At 39.6% G+C, this 27,408-nt stretch overlaps 1 protein-coding gene across 2 annotated transcripts in view; it reads left to right on the plus strand.

Annotated features, from left to right (window-relative positions):
- Positions 1 to 27,408, plus strand: part of dennd5a (DENN/MADD domain containing 5A) — a 113,074-nt gene that overhangs the window by 71,234 nt on the left and 14,432 nt on the right. For both annotated transcript variants that reach the window (XM_034190913.1, XM_034190919.1), the window contains 8 exons: positions 1,678 to 1,806; positions 2,311 to 2,432; positions 2,545 to 2,690; positions 4,311 to 4,429; positions 12,919 to 13,100; positions 14,044 to 14,126; positions 14,391 to 14,514; positions 18,372 to 18,540. In XM_034190913.1, coding sequence (XP_034046804.1) covers positions 1,678 to 1,806; positions 2,311 to 2,432; positions 2,545 to 2,690; positions 4,311 to 4,429; positions 12,919 to 13,100; positions 14,044 to 14,126; positions 14,391 to 14,514; positions 18,372 to 18,540 — 1,074 coding nt within the window. The remainder of the gene's footprint in view (positions 1 to 1,677; positions 1,807 to 2,310; positions 2,433 to 2,544; positions 2,691 to 4,310; positions 4,430 to 12,918; positions 13,101 to 14,043; positions 14,127 to 14,390; positions 14,515 to 18,371; positions 18,541 to 27,408) is intronic.

The raw sequence follows: 27,408 nt of genomic DNA on the forward strand, positions 1-27,408 counted from the left end.
TGAAATATTCTGTGTACATATTTTCATCTGTTGCCATGGAGACCGTGTGCAGGGGAAACTGGGTTATTTGGTGTGAGTCTGTGTAGCGGCGTGTGCAGGATGGAGAAGGGGTGGGGGTGGTAAGTGTGGAGATATGAAAGCCTCTTAGAGAGCAGACAGAGTTTACGGCACAGGTGGAGTGGAAGGGAATGTGTCTGGACATGGGAGATGTGGCCGTTACTTGCAGCAATGACGTGACTGGCTCATGCCCTTAGGGAGTCGGAGTATGGTGTTGTACAAATGCCATTGCAGAGGCAGACAAAGCCATATTTTACACCCAAGGAAAGCTAAAATCAGTGTCTAAAAAGTCGTATAAGACTTAGCCTACATTTGTGCATTGTACGGTAAGCAGCAGCCCCTCACAGTGCGAGTGTTACTATTCATTTTAGTCTCACTAAGTAATGTTCAGTTGACAGTCATTCCAGTGATGCCTTCTACCAAAGACATACAATCATCATGTTGACAAATGACATTTAAAAAAAAAAAAAAATTCTGTCCTGAATGTTATGCCCCAGTCACACAGCAACAGCTGGATGAAGGATAAAAAGACAAATTGTTGAAAAGGTGGCAAAAGATTCTGCACTTTTCCCATCACCAAAAAGCCTGCGAATCAAGGGAACTCAAGCAGAACTTAAAACAAAATTCATTGACAACATCTGTGAAGATGTCAGCTAAGGATTGAACAAAATGAATGAAACAAAACTGAATTTAACGAAAGAAACAAAGCGAACGTCGACCTCAACGCTTTAAACGAAATCAAAACTAAACATTCACGATGACATGACCGAAAGCAGGTATAAAACCAAGCGCTGCCACCCTTGTCCTCATGTCTGCAGTACTTGCAGGTGCAGGATTTTGTTTATATTCACAGCAGGTTTTTGCACAGCGTTTCTGTACCTTGTTGTACACTTTATCTGTGATTGTATTTGTCCTGACGAGTACCATTGACGAGTCCATGGCATCAGCCATGGGGAACTGTCCATGTCAGACGAAGGCTACTTCTGTAGACACACACGCAGGCCAGCCACAAACTGTTGAAACATGCATAAATAGTTAAAGTACTAGATAAAACTTTCTTAACACTGTCGTTTCTGTTTGAAAATGTTGCTTTTTTGTCCCAAAAATGAATGATTCATTAGCGATACAAGGATGCTTCGTTAAGTTCGTCGGAAGCTTTAGTTATTAATTTGTTCAGATGTTATTTGTCAACCTTGTTCAGTGTGTCAGACTTGGGAGTTTGAACGAAGTTGGATGGAAGTCAAACGAAATGCTAACGTTTTGAAAACTAAGCAAATGATAAGAAACTGTCAAGAACGAAAGCAAAAGGCAATATGGACGAATTGAGGTTGACAGCAGTATTCGTTCAAATTTTTCAACAGTTTAAAAATTCTGACGAAGCACCAGCTGCAGGAATGAAGCGGAACGAAGGTTAAACAATGCCTCCAAAAGTCAAGATTTCTTGTTTCGTTTAGGTTCCATTGTCCTTCGTTAGTGCCGTGTGGCCGGGGTTTTACCTGTATCCAAAGATTATGTGTATCCTCTTGTATCTGCATAATAAAATAGCAAATTGGTCATAAAAACACTGATGTAACTGAGAAAAATGTCCATATCTTGACTTGATCTTTTCTGACACTGTAGACACATTCAGAACATAAGTGAGATCAAGACTGACGTGGGCAAGGCAAGAGCCTGGGTGCGCCTCTCCATGGAGAAGAAGCTCCTCTCCAGACACCTGAAGCAGTTGCTGTCTGACCACGAGCTTACAAAGTGAGCAGCAACTCAAACCCGCCCAGACTTCTGCTGTGGCTGTCATTTGTCATTTCACTGTTGGCGACAGCACTGTTACAAACAACACTGCTACATGTAAAGATTAGAAATCTCGAACTGTTGTTAGCTTGACCTTCTTTCCTTTGTTCTGGAGAAAGGTCTTATATGAAATTAACGTGACGTGTGATTTGTCCATTTATAATGCATGAGGTCTTCGGAAATTGCAAAGCACCATGCTGTAGTCCACGTGTAAATAATGCATGTGCTTCTTCATAATTTAATATCAGAGTGGTGAACTGGGTCACAGAGAATCTCTGCCTTTGTGACTACTGTCTCACTTCTTGTCTAAGTAAAAATGAAAAATGACAGGCTCAGCTGTTGTTAATTTGTTGGGGCAAATTGATCATCTTAAAATGATACAAAGTTTTTGTTTTTTTTTCAGCTGATGGCTTTGTCTATATAATATAGCATTATTGTTTATCTACATCATCTCTTCCTCTCCAGGAAACTATACAAACGTTATGCTTTCCTACGCTGTGATGATGAGAAAGAGCAGTTTCTGTACCATCTCCTTTCCTTTAATGCTGTGGACTACTTCTGTTTCACCAACGCCTTCACCACCATTAGTGAGTCCTAATATGGATCCTCACGGCCTGGCAACACTACCGGTCAACACTATTGTGGTTGGAAACCACCAGTATTATATAGTGTGACATTTTCTGCCCCTCTGTCTCCCAGTGATCCCTTACCATGTCGTGATTGTTCCCAGTAAGAAACTGGGTGGCTCCATGTTCACAGCCAATCCTTGGATGTGTGTTTCTGGTGAGCTCGCTGAGACTGGCGTTTTGCAGGTTCCCAGGAACACTCTAGAGATCACGTTTGAGGTAGGTACCATCCCCCCAGTACAGAGAATATCAACTCATGTCTTATATTTCATTTCTGAATTTTTGTCTGGAAGGAGGACAGTAACGTTGGTTTCATCTGTGTATGAGTCCATACACCCCTTGTCATACAGTAAGTCACAAATGTTTCTATATTGGATACACATGTTGCCAGGACCAAATCTTGAACTATTTTGCACTTGCAGTCTGTAACATCTGGGACCCTTGTGACCTAGTTAAATGTAGGTCACAGTTAAAACCTTGTCACCGCCGTTACTCATACACAGGCATTAAGTTGAGGCATTTAAAGAGCATATCTCACTGTAGTCAACACTATCTTTTAAAAAATTGTATACCAGATTATAAATAATTTCTTCGAACTCTTTTTAACTTGTGCGAGCACTGATAAAGCTGGTAAAACTAAAATAAGCTAGTTTGTCTGTAAATGTAATATGGCTTTAATTTGGGTTCCAAGTCAAATTGTATTTTGCAATCAATATATGTGCGTCTCTGCCTCTTTGTAACCCGCTATGTATTCAGCAAAAACAAAACACATTCCGTAAGTCTCAGTAAGATTGAATAATAATCATTACATATAATAATAATGATTACATTACGCTGATTTCACTCCTGCTGTGTGAATTATTGTTCAGCTGTGTGGCGCTATCCACAGTAGACGGCATTGCTCCACCATACTCCACGTCTCCCAGTAGCTTAGTCCACGATGCACATACCAGTAACACAGACGTCTGGAAACTGGTCTGCGTCACATTTCTTCTGTTAACAGCGATCACAGATGTCACTCATTATCATGTTGTGTGCAGTTCTGTGATCATGGATGCTAGATCCTTGGCAAGACTCCCCGGTGTCCCTCATGGAGCAGCTTAGTTAGCATGGCACAACGCAGTGGCACAAACCACAAACATGGCTGGTTCCACATTTTCGGGAGAGGCAGTATGCTTTGTTAGGGTTCTTCTTTTCACACAAATGAAAAGGATAGAATCCGTTTTTTGAACACCATTCCCACACTGTGCTCAGTCTGTCCAAGAGGCATTCCAAAAAAGCTCTCACTTTCCTCCTCAAAATTTTATCTTTGTGAAAACTGTCCACCTAATCAACATCATGAGTGCTGTTACTGCATCCTCCCAAAACACACGTTCACCATTTCGACATACTCGCCTTCAAAGTCCACAAAAAAATACAGATTTTGTACCGCGAAAAATTCTGGTTTTCTCATTCAATTCAGTAATGTCTCAGAATGGGCAATGCCCAATATGGTGTCATTGAAGTTCACCTTTCTCACAGATTCATGTTTCTTAGCATTTGCAGGAGGTGAAATCATCCTGAAAAATCCATGTTTATGGCTTAATTTCTCAGGGCATATAGTACCAAAAATAAAGCACAATACACCAATATTTTCATAATTCTTTATTTAGAATAGTTAGCGCATTTGACATTTCATTTACCAGTGATATATGCTTTAATTATATGTATATTCTTTCTCACTTTTGATTTTTTTTTTTCTTTTTCACAGACAAGAGACACAGAAGAATGCCACTTCTTAGTTTGATATTTGAATCTTTAATCTAAGTTCCCATTAAGATGTGTCTCTTTCCTTCTCAGTGTCAGAACCTCGGCAAGCTGACCACAGTACAGATGGGTCATGACAACACGGGTCTTTATGCAAAGTGGCTTGTGGAGTGTGTTATGGTCCGCAATGAGATCACTGGGCATACTTACAAGTAAGTTGGTCTTTTAAAAAAAAAAATTGCAGATTCAAACCAGTTTATTTTATTTATGTCGTGCTAAATCACAACACCACTGCTTAGGCCACTCTAACAGTTACAAGGTTTTTACAAATTTTACAAGAATTTTCTGACAAACAGAAGAAACAGAAAACAAAAACAAGAGCAACATAAACGGAGTCCTTAATGGAAACAAAAAGCAGTCCATCATGGGTCTTTAGGTGATTGAGTAGTTAAGTCTTGCAACTGTATGGCTTCCTTGGGTCAGTCTGATGTCCTGGGGTGCAGGCCCAGCATCCATTAAAGTGCTCGTCAGTGCCTCAGACAGAGAGAAAAAGAGCAGAATCAGTCATCCGGAAATAACTACACCTAAAGCCCCTTTCACACCGGGCTGACTTCGAGTTCAGTCGTACAGCGTCATGACGACGCCACGTGGATGCAACCTAGTGCCAAGACGATGTACACCGTGACGGATGAACACCGTGACGGACGCAAAGGACGAAGCGAATTGGATGCCAAAAATTAAATGTTTAATTTTTTCTGTGTCGAGCTCAGGACACAGAAATGAAGTGGTTTCAACGCAAGTCAGGGCAAACCAACGGTACTCAACGTGACTGGAAGCCACACCCTCACAAGACAACGTTATCCGATGCCAATTTGATTCCTGCAGTGTTCCATTGTTCCAGAAGTATAAATCACGGAGGGTTGTTTTTATACCGTGTACACAATGCAGTAAAACTACACACACAAAGAGCACAGAAAAAAAAATGCTCAGCCTGGCTGCAGCTGCAGCTCCTCGCTCTTCTCTCACAACTGTGTTTTAAATAAAGTCCATAAAAGTCCTGCTCACAGACTGATTGCCAGAGACAGGACATGTCCACATCCAGTAAAAAGTCTGGACATGTGAACAATTAAAAGAAAAAAAAACTGTCTGGTTGCAGGCAGTTCCTCACTCTCCCCACAAACTCTCATAATTGTGTTAAATAAAGGACAAAAAAGGACATATGTCCTGCTCACAGACTGATTGCCAGAGACAGGACATGTCCACATCAAGTATAACTCCGGACGGTTCATTTGCACGCACAGCTGGTGGTCAAGGGAAGAAAGATAAATTATAACACAAATCAGAGTGCAGCCCTGCACAAGAACAAATATACTACCCCTGGCAAAAATTATGGAATCACCGGCCTCAGAGGATGTTCATTCAGTTGTTTAATTTTGTAGAAAAAAAGCAGATCACAGACATGACACAAAACTATAGTCATTTCAAATGGCAACTTTCTGGCTTTAAGAAACACTATAAGAAATCAAGAAAAAAGATTGTGGCAGTCAGTAACGGTTACTTTTTTAGACCAAGCAGAGGAAAAAAATATGGAATCACTCAATTCTGAGGAAAAAATTATGGAATCACCCTGTAAATTTTCATCCCCCAAATTAACACCTGCATCAAATCAGATCTGCTCATTGACATTGGAAAGAATTGAAGGTGCTGCCACCGCCTGTTCAGGAGTGTGTAGTACTACGTTTGCTTCCATGTTACCAGCATTTAGCGTGAAGACGGCTTCGATTTGCATTTTGTTTGGTGCCAGAAGTTGGTCGATTCCATGCAACACAGATGGGACCAGTCTTCTAAGCAGAGGACCAGTTTCTAAGCAGAGTCGCAGCTTCTTTGTAGAGGCAGTTTGAGAAGAAGCCCGGAGGAAGGAGGAAGGAGTGGAGCTGAGGTTAACTGAGAGCTAACGGGGCTACACGCTAGTTAGCCAAGTCAAGTGTCCAAAGTTAATACCGGCTGGGAAAAGTGACTGAAGCGCACTAACAGCCATAAAAACCCCGGCAGAGACAGGACTGAGCAGGATGCCAAACCTGTGAGGAAATACAAGAGGAATTGTCTTGAAGTAAGGTTGGAGTTATTAACAAGATGCCGTCCAAATTGAACTACGGAGACTTGAAAGAGTCACTTGACTCTCTGGCTGAGGATGTGTCTGCTGTCAAAACGCAGCAGACACAGCTCTTGGAACTTTTGGAGGAGGTTAAACAGCTGCGCCTCCAGAATGAGGAGAAAAACCGGCGCATCACAGAGCTGGAGCAGCGAGTGGAGGAACTGGAGCAACATTCTCGTATGAACGATGTGGTCATCTCAGGAATCCAAATTAAGCCGCGCTCGTACGCGCGTGCGGTTATTGGTGGTGGTGAGGAGCCCAGTGAGCAGGAGACGCTCTCTGTGGAGCAACAGGTGGCATCCTACCTCCAGAGTAGAGGGATAGAGTTGGACCTGGAGCACATTGAGGCGTGTCACACTCTGAGACAAACCGGAGAGAGGCCAACCGTCATCGTAAGATTTGCCAACAGAAGAAACAAAAGGGCACTCTTGAAGCAAAGATTCAAACTAAAAGGAACAAATGTATTCATGAATGATCACTTAACCAAAAAGAATGCCGATATAGCCAAGAAAGCAAGAAACCTAAAGAAACGGCAAAGAATTCAGCAAACGTGGGTAACAAATTGTAGGATTCTCATCAAACTGAATGGTACACCAGAAGAAGCAAAAGTTATGGTGGTGAGAAATATAGAAGAGCTTGACAAATATAACTGAAAGATAAAGGTAACAATGTGAGACTCTATACACCACCATGAACATTACAACAAACATATTCACACCAAAGAACAACAAAGATACAGATTTGTTACAGAGAATCTTACAATTTAAACAAAAGGAACTGGAAACATTTAAATATACTGAGCACAACACACAAGATCAGGAAAATGAAACTGACCCGGTCAACAACCTTCTTGTTTCAATAAATATGAACTGTGATTACTATACACAAGACCAGTATACAAATGTTACGACTTCGGACGACAAATTGTCAATCATACATTTCAACAGCCGAAGTTTGTACACTAATTTTAACTCTATAAAGGAATATTTGCAACAATTTATATCACCATTTAGTATTATTGCCATATCAGAATCCTGGTTACAAAAGGAAAAAGGTATTGATTTTGATTTAGAAGATTATGAGTTGCATTATGTAAACAGGAAATACAAAACAGGAGGTGGTGTTGCATTATATATTCATAAAACAATTCAGTTTACGGTTGTAGAAAGTATGTCAGTAACAATAGATGGAGTAATGGAATGTCTGACAGTCGAAATAGACAACAAAAAGAGGAAAAATATTATTGTAAGTTGTGTATATCGGTCACCTGGTTCAAGTATTGACATTTTTAATGAACAAATGGAAAAAATGTTCTCGGAAATAAGTACTAAAAATATATTTGTCTGTGGGGATTTTAATATAGATCTTTTGAATCCTGAAAAACTGAAATCAATAGATGCTTTTTCTGACACAATGTATAGTATGTCCCTTTATCCAGCAATTACAAAACCAAGTAGAATAACATCTCACAGTGCCACAATAATCGATAATATCTTTACAAATATTATTGAAAATCAAGTTACAAGTGGCCTGTTCATATGTGATATCACTGATCACTTACCTGTTTTTATTGTTATGACTGTGACCTTAAAAAAACTAATCATGACAGAGAAGTAGTCCATAAACGAATAAGAACAGAAGAAACAATAAATGCCTTCAACAGCAGTTTAAGTATACAAGACTGGAGTACAGTCTACAGTGAGTCAGATGTAGATGGTGCATATAGCAATTTTATAGATATTTTCTGCACGTTGTATAAAAAAATTGTCCCCTTAAAGAATACTATAAAAATAAAAGATACAATAAATGTCCTTGGCTAACTAAAGGAATATTAAAAGCCTGCAAAAAAAAACAGCCTTTATAAAAAATTTATTAATTCAAAAACAAAAGAAGCTGAAATAAGATATAAAGTATATAAAAACAAATTAACAGAAGTCATCCGAATAAGTAAAAAGTTGTACTATGATGAAATTCTACAAAAAAATAAAAACAACATCAAAGAAACTTGGAACATTTTGAACAACCTAATTAAACCAGGATCTTCCAATACAAGATATCCAGATTATTTTATTGATAAAAATGTTCATGATTACAACATGAATAATGTAGTGAATGGTTTTAATAAATTTTTTGTACATGTTGGCCCTGATTTGGCAGCTGAAATCCCAAATCCAGGATTTCAGCAGTCTAATGAAACTATAAAAAGAAACATAAATTCAATTTTTCTTTCAGCAACAAATGAACAGGAAATAAAAGACATTGTTAATAAATGCAGAAACAAACTGTCTACAGACTGTCACGATATAGACATGGTGTTAGTCAAAAAAGTCATCAACATTTCAAAACCTCTGACCTATATCTGTAATTTGTCATTCCAAACTGGATGTGTTCCGGAAAAAATGAAAATTGCAAAAGTTATACCACTGTACAAAAATGACAACAAACATATTTTTACCAATTATAGACCAATTTCTTTACTCCCACAGTTTTCAAAAATCCTAGAAAAATTGTTTGACTCTCGTTTGGAAAAATTCATAGAAAAATATCAGTTAATAAACGAAGGTCAATATGGTTTTAGAAAGAAAAGAACCACTTCAATGGCTGTTATTGAGGCAATAGAAGAAATTACTAATGCATTGGACAGAAAAAGATATGCTGTTGGAATATTCATTGATCTTAAAAAAGCATTTGATACAATTAACCATTCAATTTTAATCAACAAATTAGAGAATTATGGTATCAGAGGAGTTGCAGGAAATTGGATAAAAAGTTATCTTACAGATAGGGTCCAATACGTGGAAATGGGAAATTACAAATCTGAATGTCTTGGCATTGCTTGTGGTGTCCCCCAGGGGGCAGTGTTGGGTCCCAAATTGTTTAATATGTATATTAATGACATTTTTAATGCATCTAGATCATTGAAACTAATATTATTCGCTGATGATACAAATATATTCTACAGTAGTGATAATTACAATGAACTTATAAATACTGTAAATGACGAACTAAGTAAAATAAAAAATGGATGGACAGTAACAAATTATCATTAAATTTAAATAAAACAAAAGCAATGATATTTGGTAATTATAAGGTTAAATCTAAATTACAAATATGTATAGACAGTGTCCAAATTGAAAACTCAGCTGAAAACAAATTTTTAGGAGTAATAATAGACAGTAAATTAACATGGAAAGCCCACATCAGACACATAAAAAATGAAAATTTCAAAAAGCCTCTCTATTATGAATAAGGTAAAGCAATTTCTTGATCATAATGCACTCCGTACATTATACTGTTCTTTAGTTCTCCCATACTTAACATATTGTGTTGAAGTGTGGGGTAACAACTATCAATGTTCAACACAACCACTATTTATACTACAAAAACGAGCAATAAGGATCATACATAAAGTTGGATTTTTAGAACATAGCAATAATCTTTTTATGCAATCAAAATTGCTTAAATTTCATGATCTTGTAAAATATTCTACATTACAGATTTTATTTAAGGTATTTAACAAATCACTGCCAAGTAACATTCTAAAGTTCTTCTCAGTTAAAGAGTGTGTTCATAATCTTAGAGGTTTTGCCAAATTCACATTATTAAAAGTTAGAACCACTCGGAAAATTTTTTGTGTGTCTGTCTGTGGAGCAAAGTTATGGAATGGTTTGGACGTCAGACTCAAGCAATGCCAAAGCATTCATGAATTCAAGTCACATTATAAACAGAGGGTCTGGGATCGGTATAGAATGATTGAGACTTAACAATAAAAGCCATTTTACATTCATGGCTCATGACTCTGTATCACAATTGTTGGTTTGTGCATTATATGTTTCTTTCTTTCATATGTTTGGTTCTTCATCATAATTGGTATTGTTGTCTCATCATTGTTGGTATGTTTTTTATATGTTTGCTTTCTTACCGTAATTGGTATTGTTGTCTCTTATCATTGTTGGTATGTTTTTTATATGTTTGCTTTCTTACCGTAATTGGTATTGTTGTTTTCTTACCATTGTTGGTATGAGCATCATATGTTTGTTTTCTTTGCCATAACTGGTATCGTTGATTTCTTACCGTTGTTGGTATGTGCTTGTCGCTTGTTTATTATACTGGTATTGTTTCCTCGCTGCTGTTGGTATCTATTGTGGGAATTTACAAGTATTTAAATGTATTATTTTCTTAATTTTCTATCTAATTGACGGGAAGCAGCTATGCACTTTATGTTAAATTTGAATAAAGGGGTGGGATTAAATAAGTTTTCTTCCTCCCACTCCTTTTTGAGCAGATTCAATGTCCTGAGTTAATAGTAAATTCAGTTTTTTTGTTTTTTATGTTATTGTTAAATTTTCTGTTTTTGTTTTTTTTTCTGTTTTCTGTATTTCTTATCCTCTGCTCAAATAAAATAGATGATGATGATGATGACATTGACCCTATGTGTCTTTTTGCAAGGAATGTTTTTGCAGTTTTTGCTCTATGGCAAGATGCATTATCATCTTGAAAAATGATTTCATCATCCCCAAACATCCTTTCAATTGTCCAAAATATCAACATAAACGTGCATTTATTGATGATGTAATGACAGCCATCTCCCCAGTGCCTTTACCTGACATGCAGCCCCATATCATCAATGACTGTGGAAATTTACATGTTCTCTTCAGGCAGTCATCTTTATAAATCTCATTGGAAAGGCACCAAACAAAAGTTCCAGCATCATCACCTTGCCCAATGCAGATTTGAGATTCATCACTGAATATGACTTTCATCCAGTCATCCACAGTCCACAATTGCTTTTCCTTAGCCCATTGTAACCTTGTTTTTTTCTGTTTAGGTGTTAATGATGCCTTTCGTTTAGCTTTTCTGTATGTAAATCCCATTTCCTTTAGGCAGTTTCTTACAGTTCGGTCACAGACGTTGACTCCAGTTTCCTCCCATTTGTTCCTCATTTGTTTTGTTGTACATTTTTCAATTTTTGAGACATATTGCTTTATGTTTTCTGTCTTGACGTTTCGATGTCGTCCTTGGTCTACCAGTATGTTTGCCTTTAACAACCTTCCCATGTTGTTTGTATTTGGTCCAAAGTTTAGACACAGCTGACTGTGAACAACCAACATCTTTTGCAACATTGCGTGATGATTTACTCTCTTTTAAGAGTTTGATAATCCTCTCCTTTGTTTCAATTGACATCTCTCGTGTTGGAGCCATGATTCATGTCAGTCCACTTGGTGCAACAGCTCTCCAAGGTGTGTTCACTCCTTTTTAGATGCAGACTAACGAGCAGATCTGATATGATGCAGGTGTTAGTTTTGGGGATGAAAATTTACAGGGTGATTCCATAATTTTTTCCTCAGAATTGAGTGATTCCATATTTTTTTCCTCTGCTTGGCCTAAAAAAGTAACCGTTACTGACTGCCACAATCTTTTTTTCTTGATTTCTTATAGTGTTTCTTAAAGCCAGAAAGTTGCCATTTGAAATGACTTTAGTTTTGTGTCATGTCTGTGATCTGCTTTTTTTCTACAAAATTAAACAACTGAATGAACATCCTCTGAGGCCTGTGATTCCATAATTTTTGCCAGGGGTTGTAGACTAGAAGAGAAATCAGAGTGCACAGTCTGGCTGCCCTCCTGCTGCGCGCACCTGACTCAGACATTCCTGTGTCATCATGATGCCACAGGAGTCAACTTGAAGCAGGCCCGGTGTGATAGGGGTTTAAAGTATGAGTTCACCAACAGTAAATCATCAGAAAAACAGAGAGATTACTAAAGTGGTTACTGGCAGCTAGGCCAGAGTTTCACTAACAGGCCTAGACTTCAGGTATGATGAGACTGAGACCTGTTCTATTGTTAATAACATGAATTAAAAGGAGAGAAAACCTAATTCCATACTACACCAGTATGCTAGTCATACGAGAGGGAGAATAGATGTCTTTCGCCTGGACTTGAATGTCTCTAATCACTCACTTAAGTTTACAGTCTCAATCCCTTGTCCACTGGGACTGTAAATAAGTGAGTGATCTGAAACCACTGATGCAAGAGACACAATTTCAATATTTGAGATAATTACACGAGCGAGGACTAAATGTAGTGCGTTTCCACTAATGTGAGTCAAACCCTGAATGCATTGCTGGAATCCTAATGCATCTGTAATGTCCATGAATGATTTGCAGAGGTGGTCAGAAGACTTGCTTACATGAATGTTGAAGTCACCAACAATCAGAATGTTATATGCATAGGTTCCCAAATCGGCGATAAACTCACCAACATATAAACTCACTTACATATAGTGACAAAATATTAAGTTTGAATTTCATTCTTCTCATCTTGACTATGTGTACCATCTTGAGCAGAACAGAGAGTCATATGTTCAAATGATTTATATTTTTGTCCCCCATGATCCATTAAGCTAAAACCCAGATTCATTAATTAAAGCAACACCTCCTCCTTGCTTTGTATCCCGAGCAATGTGACTAAATGTGTGGGCAGACTTCATTTACAGTTGATCAGTTGAAGCCGACAGTCTTCCAAACCTCACAAAATGTGTTTGGGCAGGTTTCCGTGTGGTCGGTGGCTTGGTAAGGGGGTAGATGATGGCAGTTTGGAGAGGATCCTTGTAGGAGAGCTGATGACCCCCAGCACAGAAAATGATGAAAGGATGTGTCGCACGCCTCCAATGCAGCAGTCCCCAGGGATGATGAGGAGGTTTGTTACCATCTCGCCAAACAGCAAACCAAGTAAGTCACTTACTGAAACTGCTCCTAACGCTGCATTCACATGTTGGCTCTAAGCAGCAGACAATAAATCTGACATTACAGTGTTTCAGTGAGAGGACGGTAGAAATTCCACCACTGCTGGCTGTGAGCACAATACACACACCCCATGACAGCACTTGCCATCAAAAGTAAAAAATTTTTTAGCTTTTTCCGCATGCTGCAGGGACAAGGACAAACCAGATGTTTTATCTTTTACAATAGGGAAAGCTGAGCAGCAAGAGATTGACTGTTTAAGTGCAGACACATAGTTTAATATTGGATAAATATGAATAATTTCTGTGATATCACAAAAAGAATCTCAGCTGTTACAGCATTTCCTATGTATTTACTTATTTGTGTGGCCCACCACAATATCATTAACCATTTTTGATTTTGATGTGCAACTGCTGTTTGAATGGGTTAATGTGAGGCATTATTGAAAAGCACAGAGCATCAGCATCCTGTAGAAAAGCGATTTACATAGAAATGCAGTCCACTTATCATTTGCTTCTGCCGAGGTCCAATAGTGCATCAACCCCCAAATTTAATGGAATGTTCTTGACAAAACACAGCTTTTACAAAAATGGGTAGTGTAAAATAAAAGAAAACATTTTTGTGCACCTGCATACTACTTTGTTTTTCCAGATAAATCCAAAATGGAATAGTTTCTGTTCCAAGCCAGGCAGAAAATGATGCTAGTTTTGAGTAATCTTTTTTGAGGGTCAATAGATGTGGAGGAAAAACAGATAACCTCCTTGCTAGGGGTACATAAAGGTTTTCTCGTGGTACATGTATATGTGACCTGTGCTACACTTTGTAAATGCATGTGGTTAAAAGTAAACCGGTACTATGATGAGAAGATGTAAATGGTATTTCTCCTCCACTCATCCACATACATTGTCTTGTTCTTTCTGCCCTTTTCAAGAGTTAAACACTGGTCAGATCCAGGAAGGAGTGGGAGAGGCCATTAACGGGATTGTGAAGCACTTCCACAAACCAGAGAAGGAGGTGAGCGATGACGGCCTGGACTGAACCCAGCATGCAGTTCTGTTATTTATTACAGATAAGGAAGAGCAGCTTTCTCCTCTTTTGGTCCCAATATCGCTCATCAACTTTGACTTGTGCAGTCTATCAGTCTGTCTATTGTTTTTTAAGTCTCTTGCCTGCTCCTTTAACAAAGTGTTTTGTTATGTGTGAGAAAGCAGCATTCTTATCCTCACATGAGATTTCCATGAAATTTATCTATTGTAATCATGTGTTTTATTTTCCTAGAGAGGCAGTCTGACCCTTCTCCTTTGTGGGGAGTATGGCCTCGTCTGGGCTCTGGAGCAAGTTTTCCAGCACGGTTTCAAATCACCCCGACTCTTTAAGAATGTCTTCATCTGGGACTTTTTGGGTAAAGAGTTTTTATATTTAGCCCTTTATGTTATTAATTGATACTGTAATGTAAACATGTATCTCAGCTACTAACCCACCTGTAGACTTGAACAGTAATGTTAAAAAGCTATATTTTATCTCAGAGAACATTTACTGAGAAAATCTGAATAGCATGGAATTATCCTGGTGACAACAGAGGCTAATAATGGCTGCTTCAATAGCAAAATAATAATAAAAAAAAAATCATAGAAAATTCTCTATTTTTATTTTTTTCCTGTGTATTTCAGTTTGTTCTGCTTGTCACTAAAAACAAACAAACAAGCCAAAATATATTTGTTCTGTATCATGTGATTACCTTCATTGAATCTCTGAAGCAAGCAGCATTTAATTACTTCATGGCACAACAATAAAAGTTTCAAGTGTGTACCGTAATTTCCGGATTATTGATCACACCTGAATATAAGCCACACCCACTTTAAAAAGGAAAAAAAATTGTACATACACTGAACAAAAATATAAATGTAACACTTTTGTTTTTGCGCCCATTTTTCATGGGCTGAACTCAAAGATCTAAAACATTTTCTATATACACAAAAGAACAATTTCTTTCAAATATTGTTCACAAATCTGTCTAAATCTGTGTTCATCAGCACTTCCCTTTTGCTGAGATAATCCATCCCACCTCACAGGTGTGGCATATCAAGGGGGGGTTAGACAACCAGTCAGTATCTGGTGTGTTCACCATTTGCCTCACGCAGTGCAACACATGTCCTTCACATAGAGTTGATCAGCAGCCAGACACCATCGAATGTGAGCATTTCCACTCAAGTCGGTTACGACAACGAACTGTAGTCAGGTCGAGACCCCGATGAGGATGACAGGCATGCAGATGAGCTTCCTTGAGATGTTTCTGACAGTTTGTGCAGAAATTCTTTGGTTCTGCAAACCGATTGTTGCAGCAACTGTCCAGGTGGCCTGTCTCAGAAGATCTTGTAGGTGAAACATACTAGATGTGGAGGTCCTGGGCTGGTTGTGGTTACACATGGTCTGTGGCTGTGAGGCCGGTTGGATGTACTACCAAATTCTCTGAAACGTCTTTGGAGACAGCTTATGGTAGAGAAATGAGCATTCAATTCACAGGCAACAGCTCTGGTGGACATTCCTGCAGTCAGCATGTCAGTTGCACGCTCGCTCAAAACCTGACATCTGTGGCATTGTACTGTGTAATAAAACTGAACATTTTAGAGTGACCTTTTATTGTGGCCAGCCTAAGGCACACCTGTGCAATAATCCTGGTGTCTAATCAGCATCTTGATATGCCACACCTGTGAGGTGGGATGAATTATCTCAGCAAAGAAGTGCTCACTGACACAGATGTAGACAGATTTGTGAATGATATTTGAGAGAATTAGGTGTTTTGTATATAAAGAAGTTTTAGATCTTTCAGTTCAGCTCATGAAAAATGGGAGCAAAAACAAAAGTGTTGTATTTATATTTTTTTCAGTGTATATATAGGCCGTACTTGTCAATAAGCTGCAGGTGTCCACGTTGTAACATGAGGTGTTTACACAGAAAGATTTTTTTAAACTTTTAATAAAATACATGTCGGTGTCACAGACCGAACGGTCCCCCTAAAAATTGGTCCCCCCAATGACGCGGTTCACGGATTATCACCTCATTTCTGCCTCAAACTGCACTCTAGTCATCATCTATCTCAGCGACAGATATCTGAAGCTTTAGTACAACAGTCATTTGCACATAAATTCAGCATTATTTCATCATAATGCTTCGCTCTCAGACTGCAGGCTTACTTGTAGTTCCTAGGGTTTGTAAGAGTAGAATGGGAGGCAGAGCCTTCAGCTTTCAGGCTCCTCTCCTGTGGAACCAGCTCCCAATTCAGATCAGGGAGACAGACACCCTCTCTACTTTTAAGATTAGGCTTAAAACTTTCCTTTTTGCTAAAGCTTATAGTTAGGGCTGGATCAGGTGACCCTGAACCATCCCTTAGTTATGCTGCTATAGACGTAGACTGCTGGGGGGTTCCCATGATGCACTGTTTCTTTCTCTTTTTGCTCTGTATGCACCACTCTGCATTTAATCATTAGTGATCGATCTCTGCTCCCCTCCACAGCATGTCTTTTTCCTGGTTCTCTCCCTCAGCCCCAACCAGTCCCAGCAGAAGACTGCCCCTCCCTGAGCCTGGTTCTGCTGGAGGTTTCTTCCTGTTAAAAGGGAGTTTTTCCTTCCCACTGTAGCCAAGTGCTTGCTCACAGGGGGTCGTTTTGACCGTTGGGGTTTTACATAATTATTGTATGGCCTTGCCTTACAATATAAAGCGCCTTGGGGCAACTGTTTGTTGTGATTTGGCGCTATATAAAAAAATTGATTGATTGATTGATCATAAAAGCTGGCAGAAGTGATCAGAGCACCACGGCTAAACAAGCTGCTAGCTGATGCCTTCACTGCGTGTTGGACATTTCAAAGCGTCATGGAATTTTGCCTCGTTTCTGCTTAAAACGGCCTTGTTTCTGCTTAAAACTGACTTTAGAATGATTTAAGACGTTTTACCTTTATCATCTGATGGTTAATAATCTCATTAATCCATTTCATCACTTTGGGTGAAGAGACTCCGTCTGCTGTGGTTTGAAATGACACATGCGCAGATGCAAAAGGCGAGCCTATTTTTAGGGGGGGACCGTTCTGTCGGCGACACCGGCAGTGTTGCCACAGTTAATTCAAAAAGTTACTTTTTACTTACTTTATACAGTTACTTCATTAGCAGCTTTATGCAGTAACTTTATTAGGAGCTGCTGACAACTTGAAACTAATGCATAATGTAACTAATAAGGTAACTAGTAATCTAACTTGGTTACTCTTAAAATTGAGTAATCAGCAAAGTAACTAATAGTGACTTTTCTGAGTACTCAGTCTTAAAAATAACCAAGTTAGATTACTAGTTACTTAATGAGTTTACATTCAGCGGCTGTCGACAAGTTGTCTGCAGCTGCCAATGAAGTAACTGTAAAATGTAACTGTATAAAGTAACTATAATAAAGTAACTTTTCAAAGTTACTTTGGCAACACTGCGTACCGGTAACCTACACAAATTTGTACTGTAAATGCTTTTTTACAAACAGTGCCTGTAACACGGCTGGTTAAAAAAATAAAAACACATATGTACCGTAAATGCTTTTTTCTGAACCTGTAACACACCTGGTTAAAAAAATAAAAAACACAGATGCGTACCGTAAATGCTTTTTAACAGTGCCTGTAACACGGCCGGTTTAAAAAAAATAAATAAATAAATACATGTACAGTAGCCTACCAGGAAAAGTTAGGTGATGGTTTAGTGGTTAAACCGCTGGGCTTGAGACCAGAGGACCTTTGGTTCAAATCCCAGCCTGACTGGTGTGTCCCGGTGTGTAGTGAGTACCTTGCATGGCAGCACCCTCACACTGGGGTGAATGTGAGGCATTAGTGTGTAAAGCGCTTTGAGCGTCTGATGCAGATAGAAAAGCGTTAGATAGATACAGTCCGTTTTACCATTTATTGTTATCTTTATCTTCCTCCTGCATACTAAAACCATTAAAGTCGTCTTCTACATTGTCTGAATTGAACAGAATTCAGAATTACTTTGTCACACATTTCTTCAGTCTCTCTTTCGTTGTCGCTCTTTGTCACCTCCATCTTGAGGCAAATTCGCCCTTGAAAAATCCATAAATTAGCCGCGTCATTGTTTAAGCTGCAGTGTTCAAAAAAAAAGTGAAAATTATGGTACTTATTTATGTGCATGTTCTGGGATCTTTTAAATATGCTGCTTAATGAAGTTTTAATTTATTAATTAATGCATCTTCTCAATGAATTATGCCCTATCAGAAAAGGCACAAGTGCACTTTGAAAGTGCGGAGCAGCGGGATGTGACGCTTGACGAAAACTGGCAAACCAGAGTGCGTCACTTCTGCCGCTTTATGCGTGCCATCAACAGTACCTCCAGGAACATTGGCAAGGATGGAAAGTTCCAGATGCTTGTGTGTCTGGGTGCAAGGTAGGCAGTCAGCAGTTACTGCTCAGAAAATGAGACTTTAAAGATTTCGATGTACTGATAATCCTACTCTGAGTATCAGGGAGGAATGGGAAGTAGGTTGTTTTGACTGTGAGGTGCGGCAAGGAAGTTTTTATATAGCACATTTCATTGCATGTAAACCTGAAGCATGCTGCATTAAAATGTATAAACTCCAAATACCAGGCAGAGAAGAACATGATGGATAATGTAACAAAAACATAAAGGCAGTATAGCCACCTGGACCCAGAGGTAAACCCTACGCTTTGTATTAGTGCCTACTGAATGAGGAAAGTTGCAAATGTCACCTCTGCACAGACAATGGCTTTTAAGAGTCTGTTAGTACTGTATGTGCATTATGTTGGGAACTGCATTCTCCTGCAGGTCTTTAACGTCTGATTGAGAGTGCCGCCATTTTCTGATTGAAAACAGTCCTGTTTACTGTCTGCCTGTAGCCTAACCCATTGCCTCTGACTCCACTTTGCTAAATATCCCAATGTTTTCCATTTTGTTAGTTAGTGATTCATAAAGAGAGTGTGTCCTTAAAGTTGTGAATGCACAGATTTTTCACTGGGAAACTGCAGAACTGTTCATGAGCTTCATGTGATTTATCATTACCAAGGCCAAAATATGGCATTGGGTATTGCGAAGACTTTGCATCTGTCAGCCTGTCTGTCTGTGCTCACCATAACTCCAGTCATATTAGTGCCAGAGTCTTCAAATTCAGTGGGAACATTTTTGGGAGACAGACCTTGAAAAAGTTCAAAGATGGCTAACCTTGACCTATTTTAAGAGGTCAAAAGGTCACATTCTGTTTCCTGTTTTTATGCTCATGTAGCCGAGGGTATTTTAACATTGCATTATATATATTTTTAACTCCTTTCACTGAGTGCAAAAATAATGTAAAATGTCTGGGTAAGAGAAGTTAGCGCATTGGTGTTTTCATCCACTCTTGAGCTGCTAAGACATCCACAGGCTTCTCCAAATACCGCTGCCCAGCAATTGCATTTAACTTCTCCCAGTATGATGTCTCTTCTTTGTTTTCCTCTTTTCCATCTCTTTCTTTTCCCATCCAACATGCAGCTCTTCAGCTGCAAGAAAACTCCATGTGCGTCACTCTGAAGCACTAAGTCATAAATCATCACTATGATAACGGGACAATTCAGAGTCAAGATGGTTGTCTTCACAAAATGGATCAGATTATATGAGAATACTGTTCAGAAAATTTGGCAGTTTTTCCATCAGTGTGTTGCATTTTTCGTATTTGTTGCCATCTTGTGCCCACCTGTGGAAAAATGGCATTAAAGTTCAGCACAGACCATAAAGAATAAAAATATACCCACTGTATTCACATCACAGAGCTGACCAATCATCAGACCAGTACAGCAGTGGAAGTGTTGGGAGGTGATGGTCTAGTGGTTAAGTGTTGGGCTTCATACCAGAGGATCCTCTGTTCAAACCCCAGCCTGACTGGAAAATCACTAAGGGCCCTTGGGCAAGGTCCTTAATCCCAGAGTTGGTCCCGGTGTGTAGTGAGCTCCTTGTATGGCAGCACGCTGACATTGGTGAGTGAGTGGAAAAATGTGAGGCATAATTGTAAATCGCTCTGAGTGTCTGATGCAGATGGTAAAGCGCTATATAAGTGGAGTCCATTTAAGTGTTACAGACTTTTTCTTGCAGAGCACCCATGTGTGACTTCAGGCTGCTGCATACTTCCTGTCTGTCAAAGAAGGTCGAGCTCTCCCACGTTCTACATCAAAAGGGGAAGGGAGGGGGGGTGCTTGACAAAATTAGTAACTTTATGACTGCAGCTCCACAACAGCTGTGTCTGTCTGCTTCTGTCTCATGTTGATTGTTCAGCTGTGTGGCGGCTCTGGCTTATGTCACAAGACATAAGCAGCAGTGATGATTGAAGCATGACGAAGAAAAGGTTGAACATATACCACCAACATCTACCTGTAATGTAATCCTTTCTGTGAGATGGTCCTCTTAATTATGCACAGAACCTCAAAGCTTTTCCCCAACTGGTTGACAGCCCCATAATCAAAATTTGAAATTAAAGATAATTGGAAGCTTGTGAAAAGAGTCTGTCTGTCCATCCGTCCCTCCCTCCCTGGTTATAAGTGTTCTGAAATCAACTCCTCTAACACTTTTTTAGGAGGAATTTTGGGAAACTTGGTACACTTCCTTGTTTTAGGTAGGTAATACTCATATTGTAATATTGTACAAGATTGACACATTTTGGCAGAGTCATGGCGCTTGATCAGTGGTGCGCACACTTCCGATAATCCGATAACAGATAATTATCGAAGATAATGTTTTCATTATCGGATTATCTTTTTGGATAACTTTACAAACCATTATCGGATCAATTATCTTCCGATAAATTGTCATCCGATAACTTTTAGACCGATAATGTAGTAAACCAAGCTGAACAGCAGCAAACATTTTTAAAATCAGTTGAGACCTACCTGTTAAACGTTTCCTAAGAGATGTATAGTTCTACCCTCTGCAAACAGAAGAGAGCTGTTTTCAGGAGAAACCACTCTATCCTCTGCAGGCAAGGAGAACTGGTCACAAAAAAAAAAATCCTTTAACACCATACTGATACACTGGCAATATCACCCAAGTCATCCAGAGGCATACATTTTTAACTTATGGTTCAAATTTTAACCAAACTAATTTTGGACAAGTTATTTAAAATTGCTATCATGTCTGAAGTTTTATAAAGTGAAAATATCAGATATATGTTTTAGTTTTAAAGTAATGTGCTAATTTTTAAGGTTTTGTGAGCACATGCTGTGCCCAGCAGTACATTATGGGTAGGATAGGGTAATCTCAGTACGTTCACAACAGGACAAATGCATTTCAGACACTCTGTTCAGGCTCCACGGACAGCAGCATTAAACTCTAGTGCCTAAAACTCTCATGAATATATTCTCTGGGTTTATAGATGTTGTTGTATTTGCGTTTGTTAAATTCCACGCATCTTAAATGTAGCAGACACGGATTATCTGGAATTTTGTTTTGGCAAGTTTTCAAGGCGTTTACTGCCATCTACTGGCCAGTAGTGTTCATGACAGTATTCGCCCTAAGTACCAAGTGTCTGGGCATCAGTAGATGGCAGTGTTCTATTTATTTTGACCCCGGTTATATCATATGGTTGTCAAATCAACTTTTTGGCTTTGCAAATGGCTTTTTTTTTTTTTTTTTTTTTTTTTTTTTTTTTTTTTTTTACAAATTAAGTTTAAAAACAAAACAACAACAACAAAAAAAAATTACAAGACAGCTCTGCGGTGTTTGCATATGCACAGTGCAAGCGGTTGGATACTTGTAGCTCTTCAGCAGCAGGATACAGAATAATATCAAACAGGTTTGATTTTCATTCGACCATACGATCGGCGATCAGGAGGTGGTCGTGAGATGTTAAACGCAGCTTGTTACTCCATGTACACTACACGATGCAGGACGCGCAATTAACCTGGAACTCAGTCCAAAAAATTCTTGCACGAATGAAAAATCATCTGAAAAAGGGCCAAAACTCGCACAGTGTAAAGCCAACATTTGTGTCAAGACAGTATTGAGTGCACGTTTTACAACATCATAAAATGTGTGCACATCATAAAACGTGCGCACGGCACTAATAAAATGTGTGCACATTCTCTCCACATGCAAAACATTTTGCGATGACACTTCCAGGGCTCCGTAAAAATGCCTGTTTTTACAAATAAAAAATGGAATATTTTACAAAAGCACATTTATCTGTAAACAAGCAGGGGTGGTGGCCAAGTGGTTAATGTGCTTGGTTTCAGTTCAGAAGGCTCCGGGTTCAAATCCCACCCCTGCCACATTTCTCCATGTAATGTGGAGTTGCGTCAGGAAGGGTATCCGGCATAAAACCTGTGCCAATTCAACATGCAGATCCACCTTGGATTTGCTGTGGCGACCCCGAGTGCAAACAAGGGAGCAGCCGAAGGGACTTACTTTTACATTTATCTGTAAACACCAACACACGTCACATTAACGTGTTGGTTTACATAAAGAATGACTGAACCAATCAGTGTTTAGCAGAGGCACCTTTACCCAGAATCCTTTGCGATCTGTCTGTGTTTGTTACAAAACCTCAGAATTAGTGCATTATTCAACATTAAAAGATATATGTTATATTTTAACAATGTGCAAATGACAGATTGGAGTTATTCTATCAGTATTCACACAAAACCATAAGTCAGTATGACTTTATTTTTCAAGACCTCCACCTGACCGGAGCATTGTGATTGGCAGAGAGCTGGCTTTGTGGTTGCTCTCAGGGTGCTTCTGTGCTGTAGCCGTGTAGCTTCCAGCAGGGGCAGCATGTTCAAACATAGAAGTGCTGGCTCATTGTTTGGGTCTTTTGTCGCTTTTGATGCTTCCAAAAGCGATTGTGGTGTTAAAACTCAAATTCAGCTTGTTAGTAGTTGCAGATGTACCAGAGACAATACTGGAATTTACGGTTATCAGTTATCTGTAACTTCTGATACATTTTTGGGTGGTTTATCGGTTTATCTTTATCAAAGATAACTTTTCACTTATCTGATTATCTGTTATCGAAGTTAATTTTTTGGTTATCTGTGCCCACCACTGCTCCTGATTAACAAACCTTGACACTGCCAGTTTCATGAGTTGGTGTCTGCATTCTGAAATCAACTGTCACATGTCTTGAAATGTTATCAGAACGTAACAGACACTTGTACCAAAGCAGCATTTCCCAGCAGGGAATATTGTGCTCTCAGAGAACGCTTGCTAATTCAGATGTTTCTTAACAAAGATTTTTTGTAACTACCACAGGTATATAATGCATGCAAGCAGTGAGTGTTGTAGTGTTGGTTTGGTGGTGTCATTTTGTGAGCTTTCTTGCAGATTTGTAGTTGAATATAATTAGAGTAGTAACAGATGTCAGGTCAAAGCATTTGGTCTGAGTTCAGGCTGACATGGGACGAACAGTTTTGAACAAGACACTGAGTTTCCTAACTATTATGGAAGCATTTTCTTGGTATCTGACCCCGCATTTTGACTTGAAAAAAGACAAGTGAAGATTTCAGACCTCTGAAGAGGTCTGAAATTTATTGGCTTCCTTTGTTAGTGTACTGTGTTTTACGTGTACATTGAGGCCCTATTGATTATTCTTTAAAAGGAAAAAATCTATATTTTTTGGTGGAAAATGCAACAAGGAGCAACAACCACAGCTTCAAACTAGAATTTTTTTTTCTCAGTTTGTTCTGAGCAGAACCAGTACTTGAATGTTTCTGGTTTTGGGTTCCACCGTAATATTATAGAAAAGGGTTATAAATTATGTGAAATACTGGTTAATAACACGACATGTAAGACTGTGTGACATAACAAAATGTATCATTCAGACCAGTGGTGGGCACAGCTAACCTAAAAGTTAGCTTTGATAACAGATAATCAGCTAACTGAAAAGTTCTTTTTTTATAAAGCTAAACCGATAAACCACCCACAAATTTATCGGAAGCTACAGCTAACCGATAACTTCCATTATTATATGGTATGTGATTTTGCCAACTTCTGATTGGCCCATTCGCCACTTTCTGAGCTTACCACATGCCGAGTTGACCGCTGGTGGAGCCGAGTACACCTCGCGTGCAGCAGTGCTAGCCAATCAAGCTACACCTTCCATCGATAACGCCCAATCAGATAACGCGATACAACACCTACTTTGGCCTGCTTCGAGGTACGTCGTCATGACGACGCCGTGTACACAATGCAGTAAAAACTAAGGGCACAGGAAAAAAAACGCCGCTGGCTGCAGCAGCTCCTCGGTCTTCTCTCACAAATGTGTTTAAATACAGTCCATAAAAGTCCTGCTCACAGACTGATTGACACGACATGTCCAAATCAAGTATAACTCCAGACATCTCCGCTCACAGACGGTTCATTCGCGCACGTGCGCACGCGCATCTCGTGGTCAAAGTAGGATAGATAAACTATAACAGAACTCAGAGCGCTGAACTGCAACTCAGCACAAATGTAAGCTAGAAGATAAATCAGAGTGCACAGTCTGTCTGCAGCCAAACTGCGCTCTGATTCCTCTGTGCAGAGAACCTGCAGGCTGCATTCTCACCTTCTCTCTGCCCCCTGCTGTGCGCACCTGACGCAGACATTCCTGCGTCGTCATGACACCACAGGAAGCTTGAGGCAGCCCCGGTGTGAAAGGGGCTTTAGAGATTGTGCTCATGAAGTATTTTGGACCTGTTGGTGCAGTATGACAGTAATAATAAAGAGCTGAAACTTGAGATTGATTTTTCAGTTTTAGTATGTTTGACAAACTCCCAATTTTCTTCTTTACCATATAATAAAACAGTTATAGACTTTTAATTTCGGTGTACCCGTGATTATGCGGACCTGGTCAGGATGGGGTTCACCTCAATGCCTCGGTGAACCCCATCCTGACCAGGTCTCTTGCTTGCCTCTACTGGTGGTTGGCTCTCACTGCGGTATTGTATCACTTCCTGTTCCGGAGCACAGCGGTGTTTTTCTGTATCTGTTAGCTGTTTAATCTGCGCAGTTAGATTGATCTAGTTATCTAGATTACGATTTGTTTCCCAGTGTAATCTTTACGTGCCTTAACTAAAGCACTCCTTCTGCTGAATCACCTCTAAATTATTTACACATTATTCACTTTGCGTGTTTTTAGGAATCCGCTAGCTTAGCGTAGCTACTAGCTCTTAGCCGATTTAGCATGGCGGCTTCTCCTGTCTCTCCCGCACTTTTCTGCTCTGGGTGTGAAATGTTTAGTTATTCCTCGGCCTCCTTTAGCAGTAATGGTACTTGTAATAAGTGTAGCTTATTCGTAGCTTTGGAGGCCAGGCTGGGCGAATTGGAGACTCGGCTCCGCACCGTGGAAAAGTCTACAGCTAGCAAGGCCCCTGTAGTCGGTGCGGACCAAGGTAGCTTAGCCGCCGTTAGTTCCCCCCTGGCAGATCCCGAGCAGCCGGGAAAGCAGGCCGACTGGGTGACTGTGAGGAGGAAGCGTAGCCCTAAACAGAAGCCCCGTGTACACCGCCAACCCGTTCACATCTCTAACCGTTTTTCCCCACTCGACGACACACCCGCCGAGGATCAAACTCTGGTTATTGGCGACTCTGTTTTGAGAAATGTGAAGTTAGCGACACCAGCAACCATAGTCAATTGTCTTCCGGGGGCCAGAGCAGGTGACATTGAAGGAAATTTGAAACTGCTGGCTAAGGCTAAGCGTAAATTTGGTAAGATTGTAATTCACGTCGGCAGTAATGACACCCGGTTACGCCAATCGGAGGTCACTAAAATTAACATTAAATCGGTGTGTAACTTTGCAAAAACAATGTCGGACTCTGTAGTTTTCTCTGGACCTCTCCCCAATCGGACCGGGAGTGACATGTTTAGCCGCATGTTCTCCTTGAATTGCTGGCTGTCTGAGTGGTGTCCAAAAAATGAGGTGGGCTTCATAGATAATTGGCAAAGCTTCTGGGGAAAACCTGGTCTTGTTAGGAGAGACGGCATCCATCCCACTTTGGATGGAGCAGCTCTCATTTCTAGAAATCTGGCCAATTTTCTTAAATCCTCCAAACCGTGACTATCCAGGGTTGGGACCAGGAAGCAGAGTTGTAGTCTTACACACCTCTCTGCAGCTTCTCTCCCCCTGCCATCCCCTCATTACCCCATCCCCGTACAGACGGTGCCTGCTCCCAGACTACCAATAACCAGCAAAAATCTATTTAAGCATAAAAATTCAAAAAGAAAAAATATAAAATATAGCACCTTATATAGCAACCTATAGCAATATAGCACCTTCAACTGCACCACAGACTAAAACAGTTAAATGTGGTCTATTAAACATTAGGTCTCTCTCTTCTAAGTCCCTGTTGGTAAATGATATAATAATTGATCAACATATTGATTTATTCTGCCTAACAGAAACCTGGTTACAGCAGGATGAATATGTTAGTTTAAATGAGTCAACACCCCCGAGTCACACTAACTGTCAGAATGCTCGTAGCACGGGCCGGGGTGGAGGATTAGCAGCAATCTTCCATTCCAGCTTATTAATTAATCCAAAACCCAGACAGAGCTTTAATTCATTTGAAAGCTTGTCTCTTAGTCTTGTCCATCCAAATTGGAAGTCCCAAAAACCAGTTTTATTTGTTATTATCTATCGTCCACCTGGTCGTTACTGTGAGTTTCTCTGTGAATTTTCAGACCTTTTGTCTGACTTAGTGCTTAGCTCAGATAAGATAATTATAGTGGGCGATTTTAACATCCACACAGATGCTGAGAATGACAGCCTCAACACTGCATTTAATCTATTATTAGACTCTATTGGCTTTGCTCAAAAAGTAAATGAGTCCACCCACCACTTTAATCATATCTTAGATCTTGTTCTGACTTATGGTATGGAAATAGAAGACTTAACAGTAGTCCCTGAAAACTCCCTTCTGTCTGATCATTTCTTAATAACATTTACATTTACTCTGATGGACTACCCAGCAGTGGGGAATAAGTTTCATTACACTAGAAGTCTTTCAGAAAGCGCTGTAACTAGGTTTAAGGATATGATTCCTTCTTTATGTTCTCTAATGCCATATACCAACACAGGGCAGAGTAGCTACCTAAACTCTGTAAGGGAGATAGAGTATCTCGTCAATAGTTTTACATCCTCATTGAAGACAACTTTGGATGCTGTAGCTCCTCTGAAAAAGAGAGCTTTAAATCAGAAGTGTCTGACTCCGTGGTATAACTCACAAACTCGTAGCTTAAAGCAGATAACCCGTAAGTTGGAGAGGAAATGGCGTCTCACTAATTTAGAAGATCTTCACT

This window comes from Thalassophryne amazonica, chromosome 2 (genome assembly GCF_902500255.1).
Source record: "Thalassophryne amazonica chromosome 2, fThaAma1.1, whole genome shotgun sequence".
Classification (NCBI taxonomy): Eukaryota; Metazoa; Chordata; class Actinopteri; order Batrachoidiformes; family Batrachoididae; genus Thalassophryne; species Thalassophryne amazonica.